We start from the raw sequence: 24,074 nt of genomic DNA, 5'->3' as shown, positions 1-24,074 counted from the left end.
CCCCCCTCATATATCTCCCCCCCTCATATATCTCCCCCCCCCCTCATATATCTCCCCCCCTCATATATCTCCCCCCCCTCATATATCTCCCCCCCTCATATATCTCCCCCCCCTCATATATCTCCCCCCCTCATATATCTCCCCCCCTCATATATCTCCCCCCTCATATATCTCCCCCCCTCATATATCTCCCCCCCTCATATATCTCCCCCCCTCATATATCTCCCCCCCTCATATATCTCCCCCCTCATATATCTCTCCCCCCTCATATATCTCCCCCCCCTCATATATCTCCCCCCCTCATATATCTCCCCCCCCCACATATCTCTCCCCCCCCACATATCTCTCCCCCCCCACATATCTCTCCCCCCCACATATCTCTCCCCCCCCACATATCTCTCCCCCCCCACATATCTCTCCCCCCCCCACATATCTCTCCCCCCCCACATATCTCTCCCCCCCCCCACATATCTCTCCCCCCCCCTCATATATCTCCCCCCCCCACATATCTCTCCCCCCCCACATATCTCTCCCCCCCCACATATCTCTCCCCCCCCACATATCTCTCCCCCCCCACATATCTCTCCCCCCCCACATATCTCTCCCCCCCCCACATATCTCTCCCCCCCCCACATATCTCTCCCCCCCCCACATATCTCTTCCCCCCCCCCACATATCTCTCCCCCCCCCCCCACATATCTCTCCCCCTCCCCCAGTCCATGGTCCGCTGCCCCTTTAAATCCTCAGGCATCCTTTCCACATGACGGACATTCCGTCTGGGCCAATCAGAGCGCCGGCGGCAATCCCGCCCTCCCGAGGTGGTCAGTGATTGGTTCGCGGTCGAACCGGAAGGAGTTTCCCTCACCGCCCTGAACTGTTATTGAGGGAGTGAAAGGAGCGCGAGCGGGGGGTTTGGTCACTAGTTAGTGAGAGTTTATCACTAGTTAGTGAGAGTTTATCGCTAGTTAGTGAGAGGGCAACCAGTCCGCGGAGGTTTGGTTAATACTAGTTAGTGAGGACTCGGTGTGGAAGGAGTTGACTATTTAATGTCAGGGTCTAGTTACTGAGTGGTGAGAGATGTATTAATAGTTAATTAATAGTTAACTAATAGTTAGCAGGGTTTATAACTGCTGCTTTTAACCAGTGTCTCTGAGTCATGTCCGACAGAGAGGAGAGGAAATTCGCCGACATCACCAAAGAATCGGTCAAATTGATGGCGGAGAGTTTGGGCCTGGAGCTGGGGGAGGAGGTCAGCTCCCTCCTGGCTGAGGATGTGTGTTATAGACTGAGGGAGACCGCCCAGGTAGGAGATTAACCCATAACCCAGTGAGAGAGATTAACCCGTAACCCAGTGAGAGATTAACCCATAACCCAGTGAGAGATTAACCCATAACCCAGTGAGAGATTAACCCGTAACCCAGTGAGAGATTAACCCATAACCCAGTGAGAGATTAACCCGTAACCCAGTGAGAGATTAACCCATAACCCAGTGAGAGATTAACCCATAACCCAGTGTGAGAGATTAACCCATAACCCAGTGTGAGAGATTAACCCATAACCCAGTGAGAGATTAACCCGTAACCCAGTGAGAGATTAACCCGTAACCCAGTGTGAGAGATTAACCCGTAACCCAGTGAGAGAGATTAACCCATAACCCAGTGAGAGATTAACCCGTAACCCAGTGAGAGATTAACCCATAACCCAGTGTGAGAGATTAACCCGTAACCCAGTGAGAGATTAACCCGTAACCCAGTGAGAGATTAACCCGTAACCCAGTGTGAGAGATTAACCCGTAACCCAGTGTGAGAGATTAACCCGTAACCCAGTGTGAGAGATTAACCCGTAACCCAGTGTGAGAGATTAACCCGTAACCCAGTGTGAGAGATTAACCCGTAACCCAGTGTGAGAGATTAACCCGTAACCCAGTGTGAGAGATTAACCCGTAACCCAGTGTGAGAGATTAACCCGTAACCCAGTGTGAGAGATTAACCCGTAACCCAGTGTGAGAGATTAACCCGTAACCCAGTGTGAGAGATTAACCCGTAACCCAGTGTGAGAGATTAACCCGTAACCCAGTGTGAGAGATTAACCCGTAACCCAGTGTGAGAGATTAACCCGTAACCCAGTGTGAGAGATTAACCCGTAACCCAGTGTGAGAGATTAACCCGTAACCCAGTGTGAGAGATTAACCCGTAACCCAGTGTGAGAGATTAACCCGTAACCCAGTGTGAGAGATTAACCCGTAACCCAGTGTGAGAGATTAACCCGTAACCCAGTGTGAGAGATTAACCCGTAACCCAGTGTGAGAGATTAACCCGTAACCCAGTGAGAGAGATTAACCCGTAACCCAGTGAGAGATTAACCCATCACCCAGTGCGAGAGATTAATCGACAACCCAGCGCGCGAGAGATTAGTCGACAGCCCTGCCTGGGAGCGATTAATCGACAGCCCTGCCTGGGAGCGATTAATCGAGAGCCCGGGGTATGAGGAGGGGTGGAAAGTTTACTGTCTGCACCGTCTGCTCAGTGTGAAGAAGGCAGGGTGACCACAGTGATCACAACATCCCTCCAGAGTGACAGCACTGACCTTCAATGTATCTGTAAAGCAGCCGTCTCTCACCGGCCTCATTGTTGCCTCTTTCAGAATAGCGCCCAGTTCATGAAGCACGCCAAGCGCAGGCGTCTGACTGTCGAGGACTTCAACCGGGCACTGCGATGGGGTAACATCGAGGTAGGTGTGGGGAGGGTGGCATTGCTGGGGTACTGAGGCTGAGTCACCCACCAGATCCTACCAGATTGAATCAGTTTAGGGGCGGGGGTGACCAGGGCTCCCAACTCCTAAAAGAAAGACTCCCATTTCTCCAGTGCCTTTCACCACCTCAGAACAACGCAGCCAATGAAGGACTTTTTCGAAGTGTAGTCACTATTGTAGGAACTGTTGTACTGTTCCCTCAGTACTGCATTGGGATTGTCGGCTTGGATTATTGGCTCAAGTGTCTGGAGTGGGGGCTCGTACCCATGACCTGACCTGGAGGTGAAAGTGCTACCCACTGCTGCTGGGGTTGTGCCTCTGAGGCTGTCGGACTCGGCTGTGATGTCCAATGTGGTGAAATAGCCGGTTGACTCTCACTGTGCAGATTGACCTGGGTGAATAGCGAGCATTTTATCTTTAAGTTGGGGTTGGCTTGATGGCTAGACTGATGCAGAAAGACAGCAACAGCATGGGTTCAATCCCTGTGGTTACGACCAAAGCGGGAGGAGTGCACTGTCTTCCTCTCGTTCCACTTCTCCACGGGTCACAACATATATTTAAATGTTTACCCAGTTACTAATGCAGCCAATTATATACTCTCTTTTTTAATTTCAGAATAAAATCCACCAACCAGGTTTCTTTAACAACCAACATTATTAATTTATTATAAAACAGGACTTATATAGTAAAGATGCAAAGCACTAACACACAGATTGAAAATATGAAAGTTCCCTTTTAGATTAGCTCAACACACACACACCGGTTAAAGAAAAAATAAAGAAGTTTTCTCTGCAGAGATCTCTTTACGAAAAAGACAAAAAAAACTTTGGTCAAATACTTGTTAATTCTTGAAGGAAAAGGATAAGATACGGAATGGTATCAGTTGTTCCTTTATTCTGGCATCCAAATACACGTAGACGGCTGTACTGGGATCTTTTTGGAGCAGTTCTCTTCAGGCAATGTCGAGGATTAATCTGACAGGCTTTCCAGGAGCAATGAGGCATCAGGGGTTTCAGCTATCACACACTGATTGTCAGGGTTTCTTAGAGGGAAAGGATGAAATAAAAACAAGAAATGCTGGAACCACTCAGCAGGTCTGGCAGCATCTGTGGAAAGAGAAGCAGAGTTAACGTTTCGGGTCAGTGACCCTTCTTCGGAACTAGGGAACAGGGAAAGGATGAGCTGGTTTCTTCTCTCTTAGCAGGCTGACCCCCAACTGACTCAAAATAATATCCAAAATGAAACCAACTCTTGACCACCATAAATCTTGACATGTCACATCTCTGGAAACAAGCCCTCCTAGTCATCAAGGCTCCTGTTGTTTATTTTGCTTAAGACATGTGACATCCGGTAAGGGTTGTTTTCAAACAAAAAACTCAAGTCCTTCCAGAGACCCTTTTTTAAAAAAAAAAGTCCAGCATCTATGTAATCTCTTCGGTCCTCCAAAGGAATCCATTTCCACAATTTTAAAACCCGAGTTCTCACCATCTATTAAAAAATGGAAGTACTTTTATAACACTGTACCGGTTGTGCTAGTTCATGGAGGCCTGACTCCTCATCCTGCCCCGCACTTGCGGAGCGATGCCCCTCAAGCTGTACGTTTCCGACTGTCCGTCTCTAATGGAGAGAGATGACTACAGCTAGAACAGTTTTTAATTTGATGCTCCTCTCGCTAGTAACTGCCCTGTTTGTGTTGCTGTTTTCAGCCTGTGTGTGGTTATGGTGCCTCAGACACGCTCCCATTTCGCTGTGTTAAGGAGGGAGAGCTGTTTGTCGTGGAGGATCGGGAGGTCAACCTGGTGGAGCTGGCCCTGGCCACCAACATCCCCAAAGGCTGTGGCCAAACCGTAGTCCGAGGTAGGGAGGCTGGTGGGAGTGGAGAGGGGGATGGGGGGGTGGCGGGGGGTGAGGGGAGTTGAGGTGGTGAAAGCAGGGTTGATGTTTTGGCGTGTTGATAATGTGCTGACTGATATCTCTCTTTCCTGTCTTTCTGTTGCTGCTTCTCCAGTTCAGGTCTCCTATTTAGACAGTAAAGGAAACCAGGAGCCTCAGGGAGTGGGTGAGTATATGTCACAGACTGCTTCCTTACTCAAACAGGCAGGACGTTGAATGTAATTTCTAACTTAGCAGAAATTATTAAATAATACAGCACAGAAACAGACATTCAGCCCATTCAGTGGCAGGAGGGTCGGTAACCAGAGAGACACAGATTGAAGATAATTGGTGAAAGAACCAGAGGGGGAGATGAGGAGAATTTTTTTTACACAGTGAGTTGTTGTGATCTGGAACGCGCTGCCTGAAAGGGCGGTGGAAGCAGATTCAATAGTAACTTTCAAAAGGGGAATTGGATAAATAGTTGAAAAGGAGAAATTTACAGGGCTGTGGGGGAAAGAGCAGGGGGGGAGTGGGACTGATTGGAGAGATCTTTGAGAGCCAGCACAGGGACGATGGGCTGAATGGCCGCCTCCTATGCTGTGTGAATCTGTGAAAAGTAATTGACTAAGACTGTTTTGTTCCGCTACAGTCCCTGTGGCAGTTTCCACCCTCTCCGATGAGCTCATGAAGTATTACCAGCAGGTCACAAGGGCAGTTCTAGGCGATGACCATCAGCTGATGAAGGTGAGAGGTCAGCATGCGGCTGAGGGGAAGATGTTCAAACATCTACTGAGAGCAACACAAACCAATCAAACTATTAATACCCTGTCTCTAACCCTCGTACTGTACCTGTCCTGGGAGTGTTTGATGGGGACAGTGTAGAGGGAGATTTACTCTGTATCTAACCCCCGTACTGTACCTGTCCTGGGAGTGTTTGATGGGGACAGTGTAGAGGGAGATTTACTCTGTATCTAACCCCGTGCTGTACCTGTCCTGGGAGTGTTTGATGGGGACAGTGTAGAGGGTGCTTTACTCTGTATCTAACCCTCGTACTGTACCTGTCCTGGGAGTGTTTGATGGGGACAGTGTAGAGGGAGATTTACTCTGTATCTAACCCCCGTACTGTACCTGTCCTGGGAGTGTTTGATGGGGGACAGTGTAGAGGGAGCTTTACTCTGTATCTAACCCCGTGCTGTACCTGTCCTGGGAGTGTTTGATGGTGGACAGTGTAGAGGGTGCTTTACTCTGTATCTAACCCTCGTACTGTACCTGTCCTGGGAGTGTTTGATGGGGACAGTGTAGAGGGAGATTTACTCTGTATCTAACCCCCGTACTGTACCTGTCCTGGGAGTGTTTGATGGGGGACAGTGTAGAGGGAGCTTTACTCTGTATCTAACCCCGTGCTGTACCTGTCCTGGGAGTGTTTGATGGGGACAGTGTAGAGGGAGCTTTACTTTGTATCTAACCCCCGTACTGTACCTGTCCTGGGAGTGTTTGATGGGGACAGTGTAGAGGGAGATTTACTCTTTTTTTTTTTTTTTTAACCCCCGTTTTTTTTTTTTTTTTTTAAACAAGGTGACCTTTATACCCCAGGCCCCTTTTATATTTTTCACATCGACGGGGCCTTTATCCCTCAGGCCCCCTTTATGTACATATTTACAGTTTTAAAATAACTTTATTAAAACAGATAAATAAACAAAAAACTCAAATTAAAATGCCATTCTCGGCGTCGACGATGCACTCCAGTCCCTGCGGTGCCCACCGGTCGCGGAAGGCCTCAAGCGTACCGGCGGACACCGCATGCTCCTTTTCCAGGGACACCCGGGCGCGAACGTAACCGCGGAAGAGGGGCAGGCAATCGGGGAGGACGGAACCCCCGACGGCCCGCAACCTGGACCTGTGAATTGCCACCTTGGCCAGGCCCAGGAGCAGACCGACGAGGAGATCCTCCTCCCGGCCCAAGCCCCTCCGCACCGGGTGCCCAAAGATCAGGAGCGTGGGACTGAAGTGCAGCCAGAATTTGAGGAGCAGCCCCTTCAGATACTCAAATAGAGGCTGCAACCTCGCACACTCCGTATAAATGTGGAACACGGACTCGTCCAGGCCGCAGAAAGTACAGCTGGCCTGGGAGTCCGTGAACCTACTTAAAAGCCTATTGCACGGGACTGCTCTGTGCAGCACCCTCCACCCCAGGTCCCCGATGTAAAGGGGGAAGACTCCCGCGTAGAGAGACCTCCATCGGGGTTTCCCCTCGCCGCCAGTTGGCAACGCGGACCGCCAGGGCGTGTCCGGCCGGCTGACGAGGGCGAGGAAGTGGAAAGTGTGCAGGAGCAGCCCGTACAGGAAACCCCTCCGCGCCGATTGGAATGGCACGGAGGGCATTCCCGAGAGGCGGCTCGGGTTGTGCGGGACCGGCTCCCGAGGAGGGTTTCGGGGCCTGGGTCCGATGAGCAGTTCCGGCCCAGCGGGGGTCAGCTCGGCCGGGATCGCTCCGCACTCCCGAGCCCCCTCGCCACCCGCAGTGAGGGGCGTCCCGGGGGTTTCGGCTACTCCTCCGCCCGCCGGACCGTCCCCGGAGTCGGCCGCCCGGACAGCCGAGGCGCTCTCCTCCGCCGGCGGGGGAGCGCCCTGACTGGAGGCGACCATGTTCCAGACTCGGAAAAGATCCCGGTAAAAGACAGGCAACTCCCTCAGAGAGGCGCGGCTAACGGACTCCACCGGGAGCTGCGTGTCGTCTTGAAGGCAGTGACACTGGCGGAAAAAATACGTCGCCAGCGCACACCATCTGGGAGGACGCTCGACGTACAGGTATCTCTGCAGGGTCCGAAGGCGGAGAGTCGCAGCCTGGGTGCGGACGCACACCAGCGACTGACCGCCCTCCTCGATCGGGAGACTCAGGACCGCGGCAGAGACCCAGTGTTTCCTCTTGCCCCAGAAGAAATCGACGAGTTTCTTCTGGATCTTGGTGGCAAATACAGGGGGCGGGGCCAAAGTGACCAACCGGTACCACAGCATGGAGGCCACCAGTTGGTTTATGACCAACGCTCGGCCCCTGTAGGAAAGCACTCGGAGCAGTCCTGTCCAGCGCCCCAGCCGAGCGGTGACTTTCGCCTCCAACTCCTGCCAGTTTGCCGGCCAGGCTTCCTCAGCGGGGCTAAGGTGGACTCCCAGATAGAGGAGGTGCGTGGTGCTCCACGCAAAAGGTGTCATCTCCTCCGGCAGGGAGTCCACCCGCCACTGACCAACCAGGAGTCCGGAACATTTCTCCCAATTGATCCTCGCGGAGGACGCGGCAGAAAAGGTCTGCTGGCAGTCGCGCATCCTCCGCAAGTCAACGGGATCTGTGATTGCGAGGAGCACGTCGTCGGCGTAAGCCGAGAGGACGACCCGCATGGCCGGCTCGCGCAGAGCCAATCCCATCAACCTCCTGCGAAGCAGGCACAGGAAGGGCTCCACGCAGATGGTATACAATTGGCCGGACATGGGGCACCCCTGACGCACTCCTCTCCCAAATCGAAGGGGCGCCGTCAAGGACCCGTTAACTTTGACTAGACACTCTGCGGCGGCGTATAAAAGTCGGACCCGGGCCACGAAATGCGGCCCGAGTCCGAAAGCGCGCAGAGTCCCGAAAAGGTAATCGTGATCCACCCTGTCGAACGCCTTCTCCTGATCGAGGGAGAGAAAGGCGACCGACTGACCAGTCCTCTGGGAAAGATGGATCAGGTCCCGGACCAGGTGGATGTTGTCCTGGATGGACCGGCCCGGGACCGTGTAGGACTGGTCGGGGTGGATCATGTGGGCCAGCACGGAGCCCAGGCGGGTAGACATAGCCCGGGCAAAGATCTTATAATCCGTGCTGAGGAGGGAGACCGGACGCCAGTTTTTAAGCAGGCGGAGATCGCCCCTCTTCGGCAGCAGGACGATGACCGCCCTGCGCCACGAGAGGGGCATCTCCCCGGTCGCCAGGCTTTCCCCCAGGACCCGCGCGTAATCGTCCCCCAGGACGTCCCAGAACGCCCTGAGGAACTCCACGGTCAACCCATCCAGCCCTGGGGATTTGCCCCTCGAGAGCTGGTGGAGGGCGCCAGTCAGCTCCGCCAACGTGAGCGGAGCCTCCAATCCTTCGGCGCCCTCCGGGCTGACCTGCGGCAGGTCCTCCCACAAAACTCTGCGCGCATCCTCGCTGGACGGATCCGGAGAGAACAACGCACTGTAATACGTCCGGACCAGGAGGCCCATTCCCTCCGGATCCGTGATGGAGGATCCGTCGTCGGCCAGCAGCTCGACGAGCTGCTTACGGACCCCCCGCCATTTTTCCAGCGAGTAGAAGAAGGGTGAGGCGCGGTCCAAATCTTCCAGGATCTGGATCCGCGACCTCACGTACGCGCCACGGGACCCTATGAGCTGCAGGTTCCTCAGCGCGCCCTTCTTCTCTTTGTACGCCTGCCACAGGGCCGGGTCCGCGACGGCATGACCGAGGCGGGATTCCAAGTTGAGCACCTCCCTCTCAAGGCGCCCGATCTCGGCTTCCCGCCTCTTGGTCGACCCCTTCGCGTACTCCTGACAGAAGACGCGGATGTGAGTCTTGCCCACATCCCACCATAGCCTCAAGGAGGGGAAGCCCCCCTGCTTCCTTCTCCAGTCGGCCCAGAATCGACGGAACGAGTCCCGAAATCGCACGTCCTCCAGCAGCCGGTTGTTAAAGTGCCAGTACGCGGACCCCGCCCGCGTGCGGAGCGGAGTGAACTCCGCCCACACCAGGCGGTGGTCCGAGCACGGCACCAGCCGCATGGAGGCCGCCGAAACGCGGGAGACGTACGCCTGCGAAATGTAGAGGCGGTCGATTCGCGACCCCCCTCCTCCAGACCTCCACGTGAAGGCGCTGGAGTCGGGATGGAGATTCCGCCAGACGTCCACCAAGTTAAGGGAGCTGATCAGTCCCCTCAACTTCTCCACCGACGCTTGGCCGCGCTGGGGACCGGAGCGATCCCCCACCTCGAGGGTGCAGTTAAAATCCCCCCCGAGGATGATGCACTCGCCGCTATCGATGGAGCTCAAGAGAGCGGACACTTCTTCAAAGAAGCGCGCTTGCAACGCGCCGGGCCTGGGCGCGTACACGTTCACAAAGTGGAGCGGCACGCTACCCAGGCGAACGGCGAGGTGGAGCAAGCGGCCCGGCACTAGCTCCTTGACCCCCAAGATCTCCGGCTGAAAAGTCGGGGCCAACAAGATAGCCACCCCACTAGAAATAGGGGTGAGGTGACTCATGTAGACCCCACCCTGCCACTCCAGGAGCCAGGTGGCTTCGTCTCCCGGAACGGTGTGGGTTTCCTGCAGAAAGCTCACCGCGTATCTCCCTTCCCTAAGGACTGAGAGATTGTGAAATCTGCGGTGAGCCCCTCTGCTGCCGTTGATGTTGAGGCTGGCTATGGTTATCTTCATGTCAAAGGTACTTAAAACCCGTCACCAACAGCTCACTGTGAGGAGGGAGTGGAAGTGCACCTGGCCCTCCACTCCCCCAGCAACCCATTGAGGAACACATTAAAACGGCGCCTCTCAACCAGTTTCACGTCCGCGCGCTTACCCGCTATCTTAAGGGCGGCACGGACGGACTGGATGATCAGCGCCAGATTCGACCAACGGTCGAGGGCCAGCTGAACTTTATTGCGGCAACCCCTGCAAGCCGCGAGGAAATCCCGGAGTTCCGCCGTGGGGATGAGAGGAGATTCGGTGGGAGGCACGAGGGACTCCACCACCTCACTGGCGATGGAATCAAGATCATCCTCCGTGCCCCGCACCGAATCCCCATCCTCCTCCGGGTCGTCACCGCCAGCGGCCAACACATCCACCACACACTGTGGGGCGGACGTCCCGGCCGCGCCAGCTGGTCCCGCCTCCGTCACGATCCCACCCCCAGGATCGATGGCGGAGGAGTCCTCTCTGGGTTCTATTGTGAAACTGGAGCCTGTAGGCACCAGCGGCTCAGGACCCCCCTCCACCTCCGTCCCCAGGGCAATGAGTGGTCCAGGGGAGACAGAAGTTCCCGACTCCGGGAAACCAGCCGGAGCCGAGATTGGAGGCGGAGGGAGGAGGCTATCTCCCGCTCCGCCAGCACCCACAGGCCCAGCAGGTGGGGCAGCATTCTCAGTTATAACTGGGTCGGGTGTCTCCTGGTTGGTGGTGGACTCCGGCTGGGAGGCCCGACCCTCTGGGGCCTCGCCCTCCCCTTCATTCAGGACACCCGACCCAGTAGCAGTGGCAGAATGGGCGGCTTCCCCAGGCTCCCCCACCACAAGCAGGGCCCCACTTACTCCTTCAGGAGGGGCCTCATGTACCGGGGCCATCCCCTTCCCTCCATCCTGAGGAATTGGGAGCACCTGCCCGGACTTTGCAGCCTTGGTGGTGGCGGTAGGGGAAACCTGGGGACCCGAAACAGGAGACAGCTCCCCTCCAACAGATGGGCCCTGCGCCTCAGGGCCCCTTGTTACCTCTGTGGAGGGGTGCCTTCTCCTCTTTTTCCCAGTTGTGTGCGGAGGCTCAGAGACCTCCATATCATCAGAGGCCTCCACCTCCACACTCTCCTTTTTTTTATTCACCCTGGGCCTGAGCCCAGCCCTGGGGCAAGTTGACTTCCCGAGATCGGGCCTTGGGCTGAGCTCAGGCTCGGGTAGTGTCACGATATCCAGGGGACGCGCCTCTCGATGTTTATTTCTCCTCCGCGCCTTCCTTCCACTTGGACGGTCACCCCCCTCCCTGCCGGAGGCCGTGAAAACCACAGCCTCCGGTACCGACTGAATGGTATCTGGTGGTGGTGTAGTGGGGGTGGGAGGAGGTGCAGCGTCGCCACCCTGGGCCGCTGAGTTGGAGTTGGCAGCCGGGAGGTTGGGGCAGTTCTTACGAACATGCCCCACCCCCTTACAGACATGGCACCGCACCCCGTCCAAGGTCCAGAAGACGCGGTAGGCCGTCCCCTGGAATTCGACATTGAAGTGGCCCTCTGTCACCTCCTCCCGCGCCAGCTGCATGAATAACTGGCGGCGGAAGGAGTAGACGTGTCGGAGGCTGTTCTCCCGAAGACCGAGCGGGACTGGGGTGAGCCCCGTCTTTACCTCCCCCAGATGGTGCAGGTGGGGAAGGAGGAGCTCACCAGGGATGAAGGGTGGGACATTGGATAAAATGAGCCTTTGCGCAGTGGCCTCCAGGGGGTCCACTGGCAGAAAGGTCCCGCCCACGGTGAGCCCCTTGCTCAGAGCCAGGGACACCGCCCGCTCGGTCTTCAGGAAAAACACTGCCTTCCCGTACATTTTAGAGGCTGCAACAATGGCCGAAGGGCCGACAACCTCGGCCATTGCTTTCACGCATGCCTCTATAGACATGTTCGGGTGGACGTAGCTCTTGACCCCATGCTTCGTTGTTAATAAAGCAAAAGGTGACGGGGCAACAGGTGCAGCTGCAGCAGCCGCAGCAGCATATGAACGGGAAGGCCCCGCCACCGGCGAAGAGGGGCTTGCCATGGGGTCTAAGAGCTACGTCCACCCCCAAGAAACAAAACAAATTTACACAATTTTAAAAAAAAAAGCAAACTTTAAACAAGGTGGAGTGGGAGTAGAGGAGGATGGGGTAGGATGGTAAAGGAAATGGGGAGGATAGGTGACTGAGGCGACTGAGTGGAGGAAGGGAGAGAAAGGCTGAAAAGGATGTTTGATCCAACTGCCAGTTGGAGCACCTTTATAACAATTAGTCCAAAACTGTTTGTTGTCTTCCAGTTGGGCGAGGCTTCTTCGCCCGGGACGGCTGGAGCCGCCCGGTACTCTCCTCTTCTGATTTTAACAAGACAGTCTTCACCCGGGCAACTCCAGCTGTCCCGAGCAGGCAGTTGGGGTGGGGAGGGAGCTCCCTGTGTGCAAACACCAATACAAACACAGGGGCCCCTACTGGATTGGCTGCCCCACCCCTGAGTCTTCAGGCCTCTTCTCCCTCCCCCAAACAGTTTAAACTTAATAGTCTTTCAGGTGCCCTGACACCCACCTCTCCAGAAAAATTGCAGCCTTCCTTGATGGTTTCCCTCCACTCTGTATTCACCTTTCTCCAGTCTCTCTCTCTCTCCAGTTGGTGCAGTCTCCACTCAGTATTCACCTTTCTCCAGTCTCTCTCTCCAGTTGCTGCAGTTTCCAGTCTCCACTCTCCTCTCCCCAATTGCTGCAGCACAGGTGCAGCTGCTCCCCCTGATTGCTGGCAGGAAGTGCTCCAAATTGACCAGCCAATCCCAGTGCTGTACCTGTCCTGGGAGTGTTTGATGGGGACAGTGTAGAGGGAGATTTACTCTGTATCTAACCCCGTGCTGTACCTGTCCTGGGAGTGTTCGATGGGGACAGTGTAGAGGGAGATTTACTCTGTATCTAACCCCGTGCTGTACCTGTCCTGGGAGTGTTTGATGGGGGACAGTGTAGAGGGAGCTTTACTCTGTATCTAACCCCCGTACTGTACCTGTCCTGGGAGTGTTTGATGGGGACAGTGTAGAGGGAGATTTACTCTGTATCTAACCCCCGTACTGTACCTGTCCTGCGGAGTGTTTGATGGGGACAGTGTAGAGGGAGATTTACTCTGTATCTAACCCCCGTACTGTACCTGTCCTGGGAGTGTTTGATGGGGACAGTGTAGAGGGAGATTTACTCTGTATCTAACCCCGTGCTGTACCTGTCCTGGGAGTGTTTGATGGGGACAGTGTAGAGGGAGATTTACTCTGTATCTAATCCCGTGCTGTACCTGTCCTGGGAGTGTTTGATGGGGGACAGTGTAGAGGGAGATTTACTCTGTATCTAACCCCGTGCTGTACCTGTCCTGGGAGTGTTTGATGGGGACAGTGTAGAGGGAGATTTACTCTGTATCTAACCCCGTGCTGTACCTGTCCTGGGAGTGTTTGATGGGGACAGTGTAGAGGGAGATTTACTCTGTATCTAACCCCGTGCTGTACCTGTCCTGGGAGTGTTTGATGGGGGACAGTGTAGAGGGAGCTTTACTCTGTATCTAACCCCCGTACTGTACCTGTCCTGGGAGTGTTTGATGGGGACAGTGTAGAGGGAGATTTACTCTGTATCTAACCCTCGTGCTGTACCTGTCCTGGGAGTGTTTGATGGGGACAGTGTAGAGGGAGATTTACTCTGTATCTAACCCCCGTTTTTTTTTTTTTTTTTTTTTTCTTTTTTTTTCAAGTAATGCTATCTCCTGAGCAAACAGCTCAAAACCCTCAGAGTGTTTGATGGGGACAGTGTAGAGGGAGCTTTACTCTGTATCTAACCCCGTGCTGTACCTGTCCTGGGAGTGTTTGATGGGGACAGTGTAGAGGGAGCTTTACTCTGTATCTAACCCCGTGCTGTTCCTGTCCTGGGAGTGTTTGATGGGACAGTGTAGAGGGAGCTTTACTCTGTATCTAACCCCGTTTTTTTTTTTTTTTTCTTTTTTTTTCAAGTAATGCTATCTCCTGAGCAAACAGCTCAAAACCCTCAGAGTGTTTGATGGGGACAGTGTAGAGGGAGCTTTACTCTGTATCTAACCCCGTGCTGTACCTGTCCTGGGAGTGTTTGATGGGGACAGTGTAGAGGGAGCTTTACTCTGTATCTAACCCCCGTACTGTACCTGTCCTGGGAGTGTTTGATGGGGACAGTGTAGAGGGAGCTTTACTCTGTATCTAACCCCCGTACTGTACCTGTCCTGGGAGTGTTTGATGGGGACAGTGTAGAGGGAGCTTTACTCTGTATCTAACCCCCGTACTGTACCTGTCCTGGGAGTGTTTGATGGGGACAGTGTAGAGGGAGATTTACTCTGTATCTAACCCTCGTGCTGTACCTGTCCTGGGAGTGTTTGATGGGGACAGTGTAGAGGGAGCTTTACTCTGTATCTAACCCCCGTACTGTACCTGTCCTGGGAGTGTTTGATGGGGACAGTGTAGAGGGAGATTTACTCTGTATCTAACCCCCGTACTGTACCTGTCCTGGGAGTGTTTGATGGGGACAGTGTAGAGGGAGATTTACTCTGTATCTAACCCTCGTGCTGTACCTGTCCTGGGAGTGTTTGATGGGGGACAGTGTAGAGGGAGATTTACTCTGTATCTAACCCTCGTGCTGTACCTGTCCTGGGAGTGTTTGATGGGGACAGTGTAGAGGGAGTTTTACTCTGTATCTAACCCCGTACTGTACCTGTCCTGGGAGTGTTTGATGGGGACAGTGTGGAGGGAGATTTACTCTGTATCTAACCCCGTACTGTATCTGAGCCATTGTGTGTGCGTGTGCGTACGTGTGTACACGTGTGTACGAATTGTCCTCATTGTGATGAGGATGTGAAGATGCATTGTTTATAAAGGTTTGTTCTCACTGTGCCATCCTTTCTGCCACAGGTGGCTCTTCAGGACCTCCAGTCAAACCCAAAGATCGCGGCTCTGCTGCCCTACTTTGTCTACGTGGTCAGTGGGGTAGGTATGGTGCTTGACCTGTGGGTGTCCCAGTACTGAGGTCAGTCTCTGTGGAGCTGCACTTCTACCATGTGCAGGGTCACTGGGCCTGTGTCCTGCACATGCTCAGTTTCACCATGTATCAGATCAGTAATTTCAAAATGAGAAAGTCTCCCAAGCCAATGAAGTGCTTTTCCAGTGTAGTCACTGTTGTAATGTTGTAAACACTACATTTAGATCCAAGTCAGGATGGTGTGTGCCTTGGAGGGGAACCTGGAGGGGTACTGACCCTCCAACAGTGTAGAACTCCACATGAATTAGGAGCGAGAGTACATCCCTTGGCCCATCGAGCCTGCTGCACCATTCAGAAGAATCATGGCTGTTCCTGCTGATCTTATGATTGAACTCCACTTTCCCGCCCGCTCGCTATACCCCTCAATTCCCTGAAAGACCAAAAATCTGTCTATCTCAGCCTTAAATATATTTAATGATGGAGCATCCACAACCCTCTGGGGTAGAGAATTCCAAAGATTCACAACCATTTGAATAAAGTAATTTCTCTTCCTATCAGTCTGAAATGATCGACCCCTTATCCTGAGACTGGGCCCCCGTGTTTTAGATTCCCCGACCAGCAGAAATAATCTCAGTGTCTACCCTATCCAGCCCCTTGAGAATCTTATACGTTTCAATGAGATCATCTCTCATTCTTCTAAACTCCAGAGAATACAGACCCAAGTTACTTAGTCTCTCATCGTAGGACAACCCCTCATCCCAGGGACCAATCTAGTGAACCTTCGCTGCACTGCCTCCAATGCAAGTGTGGAATCAGAGGAGATAGGGGAAGCGTTAAATGAATATTTTGCGTCAGTATTTACAGTAGAGAAAGAAAATGTTGTCGAGGAGAATACTGAGATTCAGACTAGTAGGCTAGATGGGATTGAGGTTCACAAGGAGGAGGTGTGAAAATAGATAAGTCCCCTGGGCCAGATGGGATTTATCCTAGGATTCTCTGGGAAGCTAGGGAGGAGATTGCAGAGCCTTTGTCCTTGATCTTTATGTCGTCATTGTCGATAGGAATAGTGCCGGAAGACTGGAGGATAGCAAATGTTGTCCCCTTGTTCAAGAAGGGGAGTAGAGACATCCCTGGTAATTATAGACCTGTGAGCCTTACTTCGGTTGTGGGTAAAATGTTGGAAAAGGTTATAAGAGACAGGATTTATAATCATCTTGAAAAGAATAAGTTCATTAGCGATAGTCAGCACGGTTTTGTGAAGGGTAGGCCGTGCCTCACAAACCTTTATTGAGTTTTTCGAGAAGGTGACCAAACAGGTGGATGAGGGTAAAGCAGTGGATGTGGTGTATATGGATTTCAGTAAGGCGTTTGATAAGGTTCCCCACGGTAGGCTATTGCAGAAAATACGGAAGTATGGGGTTGAAGGTGATTTAGAGCTTTGGATCAGAAATTGGCTAGCTGAAAGAAGACAGAGGGTGGTGGTTGATGGCAAATGTTCATCCTGGAGTTTAGTTACTAGTGGTGTACCGCAAGGATCTGTTTTGGGGGCCAATGCTGTTTGTCATTTTTATAAATGACCTGGAAGAGGGTGTAGAAGGGTGGGTTAGTAAATTTGCGGATGACACTAAGGTCGGTGGAGTTGTGGATAGTGCCGAAGGATGTTGTAGGGTACAGAGGGACATAGATAGGCTGCAGAGCTGGGCTGAGAGATGGCAAATGGAGTTTAATGCGGAAAAGTGTGAGGTGATTCACTTTGGAAGGAGTAATAGGAATGCAGAGTACTGGGCTAATGGGAAGATTCTTGGTAGTGTAGATGAACAGAGAGATCTTGGTGTCCAGGTACATAAATCCCTGAAAGTTGCTACCCAGGTTAATAGGGCTGTTAAGAAGGCATATGGTGTGTTAGCTTTTATTAGTAGGGGGATTGAGTTTCGGAGCCACGAGGTCATGCTGCAGCTGTACAAAACTCTGGTGAGACCGCACCTGGAGTATTGCGTGCAGTTCTGGTCACCGCATTATAGGAAGGATGTGGAAGCTTTGGAAAGGGTGCAGAGGAGATTTACTAGGATGTTGCCTGGTATGGAGGGAAGGTCTTACGAGGAAAGGCTGAGGGACTTGGGGTTGTTTTCGTTGGAGAGAAGGAGGAGGAGAGGTGACTTAATAGAGACATATAAGATAATCAGAGGGTTATATAGGGTGGATAGTGAGAGTCTTTTTCCTCGGATGGTGATGGCAAACATGAGGGGACATAGCTTTAAGTTGAGGGGTGATAGATATAGGACAGATGTTAGAGGTAGCTTCTTTACTCAGAGAGTAGTAAGGGTGTGGAACGCCCTGCCTGCAACAGTAGTAGACTCGCCAACTTTAAGGGCATTTAAGTGGTCTTTGGATAGATATATGGATGAAAATGGAATAGTGTAGGTCAGATGGTTTCACAGGTCGGCGCAACATCGAGGCCGAAGGGCCTGTACTGCGCTGTAATGTTCTAATTTCTAATCCTTTCTTAAATGTGGAGACCAAAACAGCACACAATATTCCATATGTGGTCTCATCAAAACCCTGCACAATTGTAGCAATACTTCCTTATTCCTGAACTCCAGTATCCTCGCAATAAAGGTCAATATGCCATTTACCTTCCTAATTGTTTGCTATACCTGCATGTTAACTTTCTGTGTTCCTTGTACAAGCACACCCAAGTCTCTTCAAACATCGACACAAGTTCCGCACCTTTTCAAAAATATTCTGTTTTTCTATTCTTGTGACCAAAGTGAATAACTTCACACTTCCCTACATTATACTCCATCTGCCATCTTGTTGTCCACTCAATTAACCTGTCCATATCTTTGTAGCCTCTCTGTGTCCTCCCCACAGCTTACATTTCCACCGAGCTTTGTATCATCAGCAAACTTAGATACATTACTCTCCGTCTCTTCATCCAAGTCATTAATATAGATTGTAAATAGCTGAGGCCCCAGCACTGATCCTTGCGGCACTCCACTATTTACTGCCTGACAACTTGAAAATGCCCCGTTTATGCCCACTGTCTGCTTCCTGTCTGTTAACCAATCCTCTATCTACGCTAATTGGATTGCGGGGGACTCGAAACCTCGACTTTCTGACTCGGGCAAGAGAGTCATGGCTGACGTGTAAGTGTGCTCTCTTCAGAACTGCGTAGCACAGAGGAGTGATGCGGGAGTGGGGGAAGTCTCTAGTCGTTGCCTTACATCTAGACCGTGACCCAACCACTTGCACCCTGCCCCCCCCCCCCCCCCCCCTCCCCCTCCAGTTGTTGTGAGAAGGTGGTGGTGAACTTACTCCTCTAGCTACTGGTGTCTGGTTTGACAAACCGAGTGGTTTGCTCGGCCACTGCAGTTCTACAGTTATAGTTCAGCCATTAGAGTCAAGCATGTTGGTATTGGTATGGAGTCAGGTATAGGCCCAGTCTGGGTACAGGCAGCAGCTTTCCTTCAGTGACAGTCGGACAGTTCATTATCACTTTTACTGATCCCAGATTTTTAATTACAGATTTTTGAAACTGTTGTGCTGGGGTTTAAACTCTGCTTCCCTGGATTATTTTATTAGTTTCGGCCTGTGCGTTACTAGCCCAGTATTAACTGCTGCTCTCCTGTATCCTGGTTCTGTTCAATCCCGGCCTGGCTTAGTACCGCACAGGGCCCATGCACCTGTCTGAGGGGAGGGAGAGATGAGGAGTGACTCCCTCACAGTGGGAGGCTCCTGGTTTCAATACTCGTGGTGATCACCCTTTTCTGTCTTCGTTTGAACAGGTTAAGTCGGTGAGTCACGACCTAGACCAGCTGAATCGGCTACTGCACATTGTGAAGAGTTTAATCCGCAACCCCTACCTCTACCTGGGCACCTATATCAAGAGCCTGGTCTCCAGTGTCATGTACTGTATCCTGGAGCCTCTCGCAGCCTCTATCAACCCATTGAATGATCACTGGACCCTCCGAGACTATGCTGCTTTACTGCTCAGTCATATCTTCTGGTGAGACACATCGATGCTTCCTCCTCAGTTCAGATGTGGTGTTTCCCTTTATGTTGTGTTCTCTGAATATGCAAGACCACCATTTCATAGACTCTCACAGCACCGAGGGAGGTCATTCGGCCCATCGAGCCTGTGCTGGCTCTTTGAAAGATCTCTTCAATCAGTCCCACTCCCCCCTGCTCTTCCCCCATAACCCTGCAAATTTCTCCTTTTCAACTATTTATCCAATTCCCTTTTGAAAGTTACTATTGAATCTGCTTCCACCGCCCTTTCAGGCAGCTCGTTCCAGATCACAACAACTCACTGTGTAAAAAAAAAACAAATTCTCCTCATCTCCCCCTCTGGTTCTTTTACCAATTCTCTTCAATCTGTGTCTCTCTGGTTACCGACCCTCCTGCTACTGGAAACTGTTTGTTCCTCCCTAGGTACTCATCAAAGCTTACTATCTTGTATTGATATTCCCGAGTTCTGGTCTCCCCCACAAGTGGAAACATCTTCTCTACGTCGACTCTATCGAACCCCCTTCATCAGTTTAAAGCCCTTGATCAGCCCTGTCACGACCCAGTGAGAAGGGGTCGAGGGTTCCCTCTCAGCCTTCACCTGGTCTTACCGTAACAGGGTTTTATTTTTAAACACGTCGTTGTTTTAGCTTCCCCCTCAGTGAATCCTTGTTCACTGCTTTCCAATTGTAAGACAAAGAAACCAGCCAAACGGGTTTTCTTAGGTTTAAAGAAGAAAGGCTGAACTTTATTAAACTTAAACTCTAATTCGGTTGACCTACGGATACGCGACGTGCCCATGTGAGCATGCATACGCGATACATACATGCAGAAAAGAGCAGAAGAAATAAAAGTTAGAGGCAATATCTGAAGATGGTTTTAATTACTGCTCTTCAAGCTCACTGTTGAGTTCTTGATTGTAGGAAGATCTTGCTTTTCGTTGGGGCCCAGTATTCTTCTTGAACCTTGTTCGATGTAGGAGACTTTTCTCTCTTGAGGTTCACGTCTTCAGTGGATTTGGAGTTCTGTGGGAAAGAGATGGGAGCTGATAGGAGAGGCTGTGGCGAGCCAGCCAGGTGAGGTCTTTACAGTCCAGGAGCAAACAGTCTCTCTCGCCCTGTCAAACCGTCTGTACAATTCAAAAAAAAAACTCAGGTTGCCCGGCAGGTTAGTCATGTGACTAGCTGATTTGACCACATCTGTTTGTGGATTTGGCCATCTTAGCAGTCATCCTGGAATGTGAGCTTCTTCACCTTCAGTGTTTGGTGATCAAAGTCCATTATGGGTTGAAAGCGTCAGGGAATGGTCCATTGTCTCCATAAGCACTGTCCATTAGTATGTAAATGTTTTTTTCCAGCCATGGCTGATCTGTTTAACAAGTCATTTCCTCACTCCAGCAACAGTTTATACAATGTTCATATGACAAAATTAATATGCCTCATTCTTGGCAGGTGGGGTCTGAATGACACCCCCTCAGCCTTCTCTTTTCTCAAGAAATGAGCCCCAGCCTGTTCATTCTTTTCTGGTAGTTACAACATCACAGTTCTGATATATCATCCTTGTAATTTTTTTCCCACCTTCTCCAGTGACTCTATATCCTTTTCAGAATACAGAGATCGGAACTGTGCAAAGTATTCCAAGTGTGGAAATGGAGACCAGAACTATGCACAGTTCTGTACACTGTGGCCTAACCAAGGTTCGATAAATGTTTAACACAGTATCCATGTTGTTTGAAGCCTGGTGTGTTTTCTGCTGGTAGGTGGCACGGAGATTTGGTGAGTGGCCTCTACCACCAGATACTGCTGACCCTACAGAAGGTGCTGATCGATCCTGTCCGACCCCTGTGCTCACACTACGGAGCGTTAGTGGGACTGCATGCGCTCGGCTGCAAGGTGAGGAGCTCTGACTCGCAGACTGCGCGGTGGCCAATGAGGGGGGTGTGACCACCTCAGTCCCCTGTCCCAGCAAATTCACTGTCCCCATCAAACACTCCCAGGACAGGTACAGTACGGGGGTTAGATACAGAGTAAAGCTCCCTCTACACTGTCCCCATCAAACACTCCCAGGACAGGTACAGCACAGGGGTTAGATACAGAGTAAAGCTCCCTCTACACTGTCCCCATCAAACACTCCCAGGACAGGTACAGCACGGGGGTTAGATACAGAGTAAAGCTCCCTCTACACTGTCCCCCATCAAACACTCCCAGGACAGGTACAGCACGGGGGTTAGATACAGAGTAAAGCTCCCTCTACACTGTCCCCATTAAACACTCCCAGAGATTTGGGACAGGAGGAGACTTTCAGTACCTCATTTTGGACTGGATTTGAACCCAAGGATGAAAATCTGAGCCATGGATCCTCCCAGTGTTTGGTGCTTGTGTGCTCGATGTGATTGAGAGACAGAGGGAAGGACAGCAGTGGACATCGTCCAGCAGTAACATTTCTTTGGACTGTGTGTGTGGATTCAGGAGGACTGCTTACTGGGGACTGAGTTCCCAGTGAGTCCCCATGGGTCAGTGTGTCTGTTGGTTATTTTGCACGTGCGTGTACTCGGACCCTGGCTGACTGGGTCGCCTGTCCCCCTCGATTATCTTGTCGCCTCTCTCTAATGCCTCCTTGATTTGCAGGGCAAGCAGCCAGTGGTATCTTGGCTGAGCGTCTGTGTCTAACAGTTTCTTGTGTTGCCAGGCAGTGGAACGTGTCCTTTACCCCCATCTCCACGCGTATTGGCCGAACCTTCAGGCAGTGCTGGACGACAACTCTGTGTCCAACGCGCAGGTCAAAGCGGACGGTCACAAGGTCTATGGAGCCATCCTGGTAGGTACCAGCTTCAATAATGGCCAATACCATTACAGGGTTGGATTGGGTCAGGCTGGCCGTGGTAAATTGCTTTCCTCGCTTCCCACCCCCCACCACCACCAATCAGGCCGTGTTGTTCCGCTAACCTAATCCATGGTCTGTTTCTCTAGGTGGCAGTCGAGAAGCTGCTGAAAACCAAGGCGTCGGTGGAGCTGCCGGCCGATAGCGGGAGTGGTCAGAGCTCCCCGGGAGGGAGCCCGCTCCGAGAGCCTTACACCGAGTTCGGTTTTGGCATCGCCAGCCACCTGCTGCAGGCAGGCGGAGTCCCGGGGCTCGATCAACCCCCCTTAGCTGCCTCTCCGCCACAGATGTACCGTGAGCTATACGCCTTCTTTGGAGACAGCTTGGCACTCCGCTTCGGGACGGGTGGTGGGATCTCTTCGGCTGCTGTGTCCGCCATGGGCAAGGAGTTCAACAACCAATCGGCCGCGCTGGTTACTGACCCGAAGGCCCAGAGGGGAGCGGTCAACGGCACAGACCAGGGGCGCAAGATGCCACAGCTGACCATGAGCCTGGCGGTCAGCCCGGTGGAGGAGGGAAGCCCCATGGCGGAGCAGCCTGCCCGGCCCTCGCTGCAGCGGGCAAACCTCACACCCAAGCCCAAGTCGTCGGGGCGCCAGCCGCACGAGCGGGGCCTCCTCCACCAGTGCGGCGCCCTAGGGGTCAGGGAGGCCTTCCAGAGGTCACGGCTTTCAACCCGTGTAGGACACTCAACCTTCCTGATCGCTGGGCGGCAGATGGGCAGGAGGGTCAAAGGTCGCCTCTTCCAGACCACCTTCCCCCTCTACCACGGTCCCAGCCTGGCGTCCAAGTACGGGCAGAGGCTGCCCATGATCGGGCGCATCAACAAGCCAGTGAGAAAGTGGCTGAGGGCTGACTACTCCCTCTACCTTCCCATTTAACTCAGTCCCAGCACCAGTGGCCAACTGTGGGCCGGGGGGTGGGTGCAGGGAAACTGGGATTGGGATACTGGGGAATATCCGGAGGATTCCAGCAACGCTCTGACATCTCCCACCACCGCACACACAGACACTTTCTGCCCACCCCCACTTCCTCCCTCTCACACACATACAGGTGTTTTCTGACCCACTCTCTCACTCTCCGACCTGCCTGCCCTTCTCTCGCTCTCACACACACACACATTCTGATTCCCCCCCCCCCCCCCCTCACACACTCTCACTCACACACATACATTCACTCACTCTTTCCAACTCCCTCAAACACACACTTCCAACACAATCACCCCAAGAGTAGCGGTGTATTTATAAAAGTGTCCCCGCTGCTGCATATTTGGAGACAGCAGCCTCTCGGATCTGCCTAGGCCTTTGTCCGGGGGAATTCCGGGGATCGGGAATGTGATTTGCAGCAGAGGTTCTGAAGGGAAAGGCGGCCTGCGTCTGGGAGAAAGCTGCTGTTTTGACTGGAGCAGCAGATGGTAATAGAGATGCTGACCATTGCTGTACTTCCCTTCCCCCCCTCCCACCCTGGCCTCCAGCTTCTGTTTTGCAGCCCCGACTCCTATCCTGTGTATATAAATTTGTTGGAAGTCAGGGGGAAGGTGTCTGCCCTTGGTGGGTGCAGGGGAGTTCAGACTGAGGAGGGGCTGACTCAATGCGGTTTGGATGTGCTGTGACTATCAGTCAATCAGTACCTACTATGTAGTCTGTTACCTCCCTTCCCAGTGACACTGCTGGTTGAGATGTGACCTCATTGCCATACAGCCCACTGACCCAAGTCTCCTCCTGTCTGAGGAAACCTTTCAGCCCTGGCAAAGATTGAATTTACTTTGTTTTGACTGACAGGAAAAGACAGAACTTGGATTTCTGTAGCGCCTTTCACCACCTGAGACCTCCCAAAGAGCTTCATAGCCAATGAAATACTTTTTTGAAGTGTGATCACTGTTGTAATGTAGAAAACGCAGCAGCCAATTCACACACAGCAAGATCCCACAAACAGCAATGTGATAATGACCCAGATCATCTGTTTTTAGTGATGTTGGTTGAGGGATAAATATTGTCCCCAGGACACCGGGGAGAACTCCCCTGCTCTTCTTCCAATAGTGGCCGTGGGATCTTTTACACCCACCCGAGAGGGCAGACGGGGCCTCGGTTTAATGTCTCATCT

The 24,074-nt window shown here is 52.5% G+C and overlaps 1 protein-coding gene across 1 annotated transcript; it reads left to right on the top strand.

The window, feature by feature from the left end:
* The first annotated feature begins 852 nt into the window (after positions 1 to 852).
* Positions 853 to 23,895, top strand: taf6l (TAF6-like RNA polymerase II, p300/CBP-associated factor (PCAF)-associated factor). The gene is made up of 10 exons (XM_068021518.1): positions 853 to 1,303; positions 2,644 to 2,730; positions 4,458 to 4,608; positions 4,760 to 4,810; positions 5,276 to 5,370; positions 15,020 to 15,094; positions 18,872 to 19,092; positions 20,851 to 20,983; positions 21,780 to 21,908; positions 22,061 to 23,895. Exons 1-10 carry the CDS (start codon positions 1,157 to 1,159, stop codon positions 22,850 to 22,852), a joined length of 1,881 nt encoding a protein of 626 aa, XP_067877619.1. The 5' UTR covers positions 853 to 1,156; the 3' UTR covers positions 22,853 to 23,895.
* The last annotated feature ends 179 nt before the right edge of the window (positions 23,896 to 24,074 follow it).

Source organism: Heterodontus francisci, chromosome 44 (assembly GCF_036365525.1).
Source record: "Heterodontus francisci isolate sHetFra1 chromosome 44, sHetFra1.hap1, whole genome shotgun sequence".
In the NCBI taxonomy this organism is placed as follows: Eukaryota; Metazoa; Chordata; class Chondrichthyes; order Heterodontiformes; family Heterodontidae; genus Heterodontus; species Heterodontus francisci.
This window is presented reverse-complemented; position numbering and strand designations above follow the sequence as displayed.

Coding starts and splice junctions, on each gene's coding strand:
- taf6l (XM_068021518.1), top strand. CDS start 1,157: ATGTCCGACAGAGAGGAGAGGAAATTCGCCGACATCACCAAAGAATCG. Junction 4,811..5,275: donor CCAGGAGCCTCAGGGAGTGG/GTGAGTATATGT, acceptor GTTCCGCTACAG/TCCCTGTGGCAGTTTCCACC. Junction 20,984..21,779: donor TGCATGCGCTCGGCTGCAAG/GTGAGGAGCTCT, acceptor TTGTGTTGCCAG/GCAGTGGAACGTGTCCTTTA.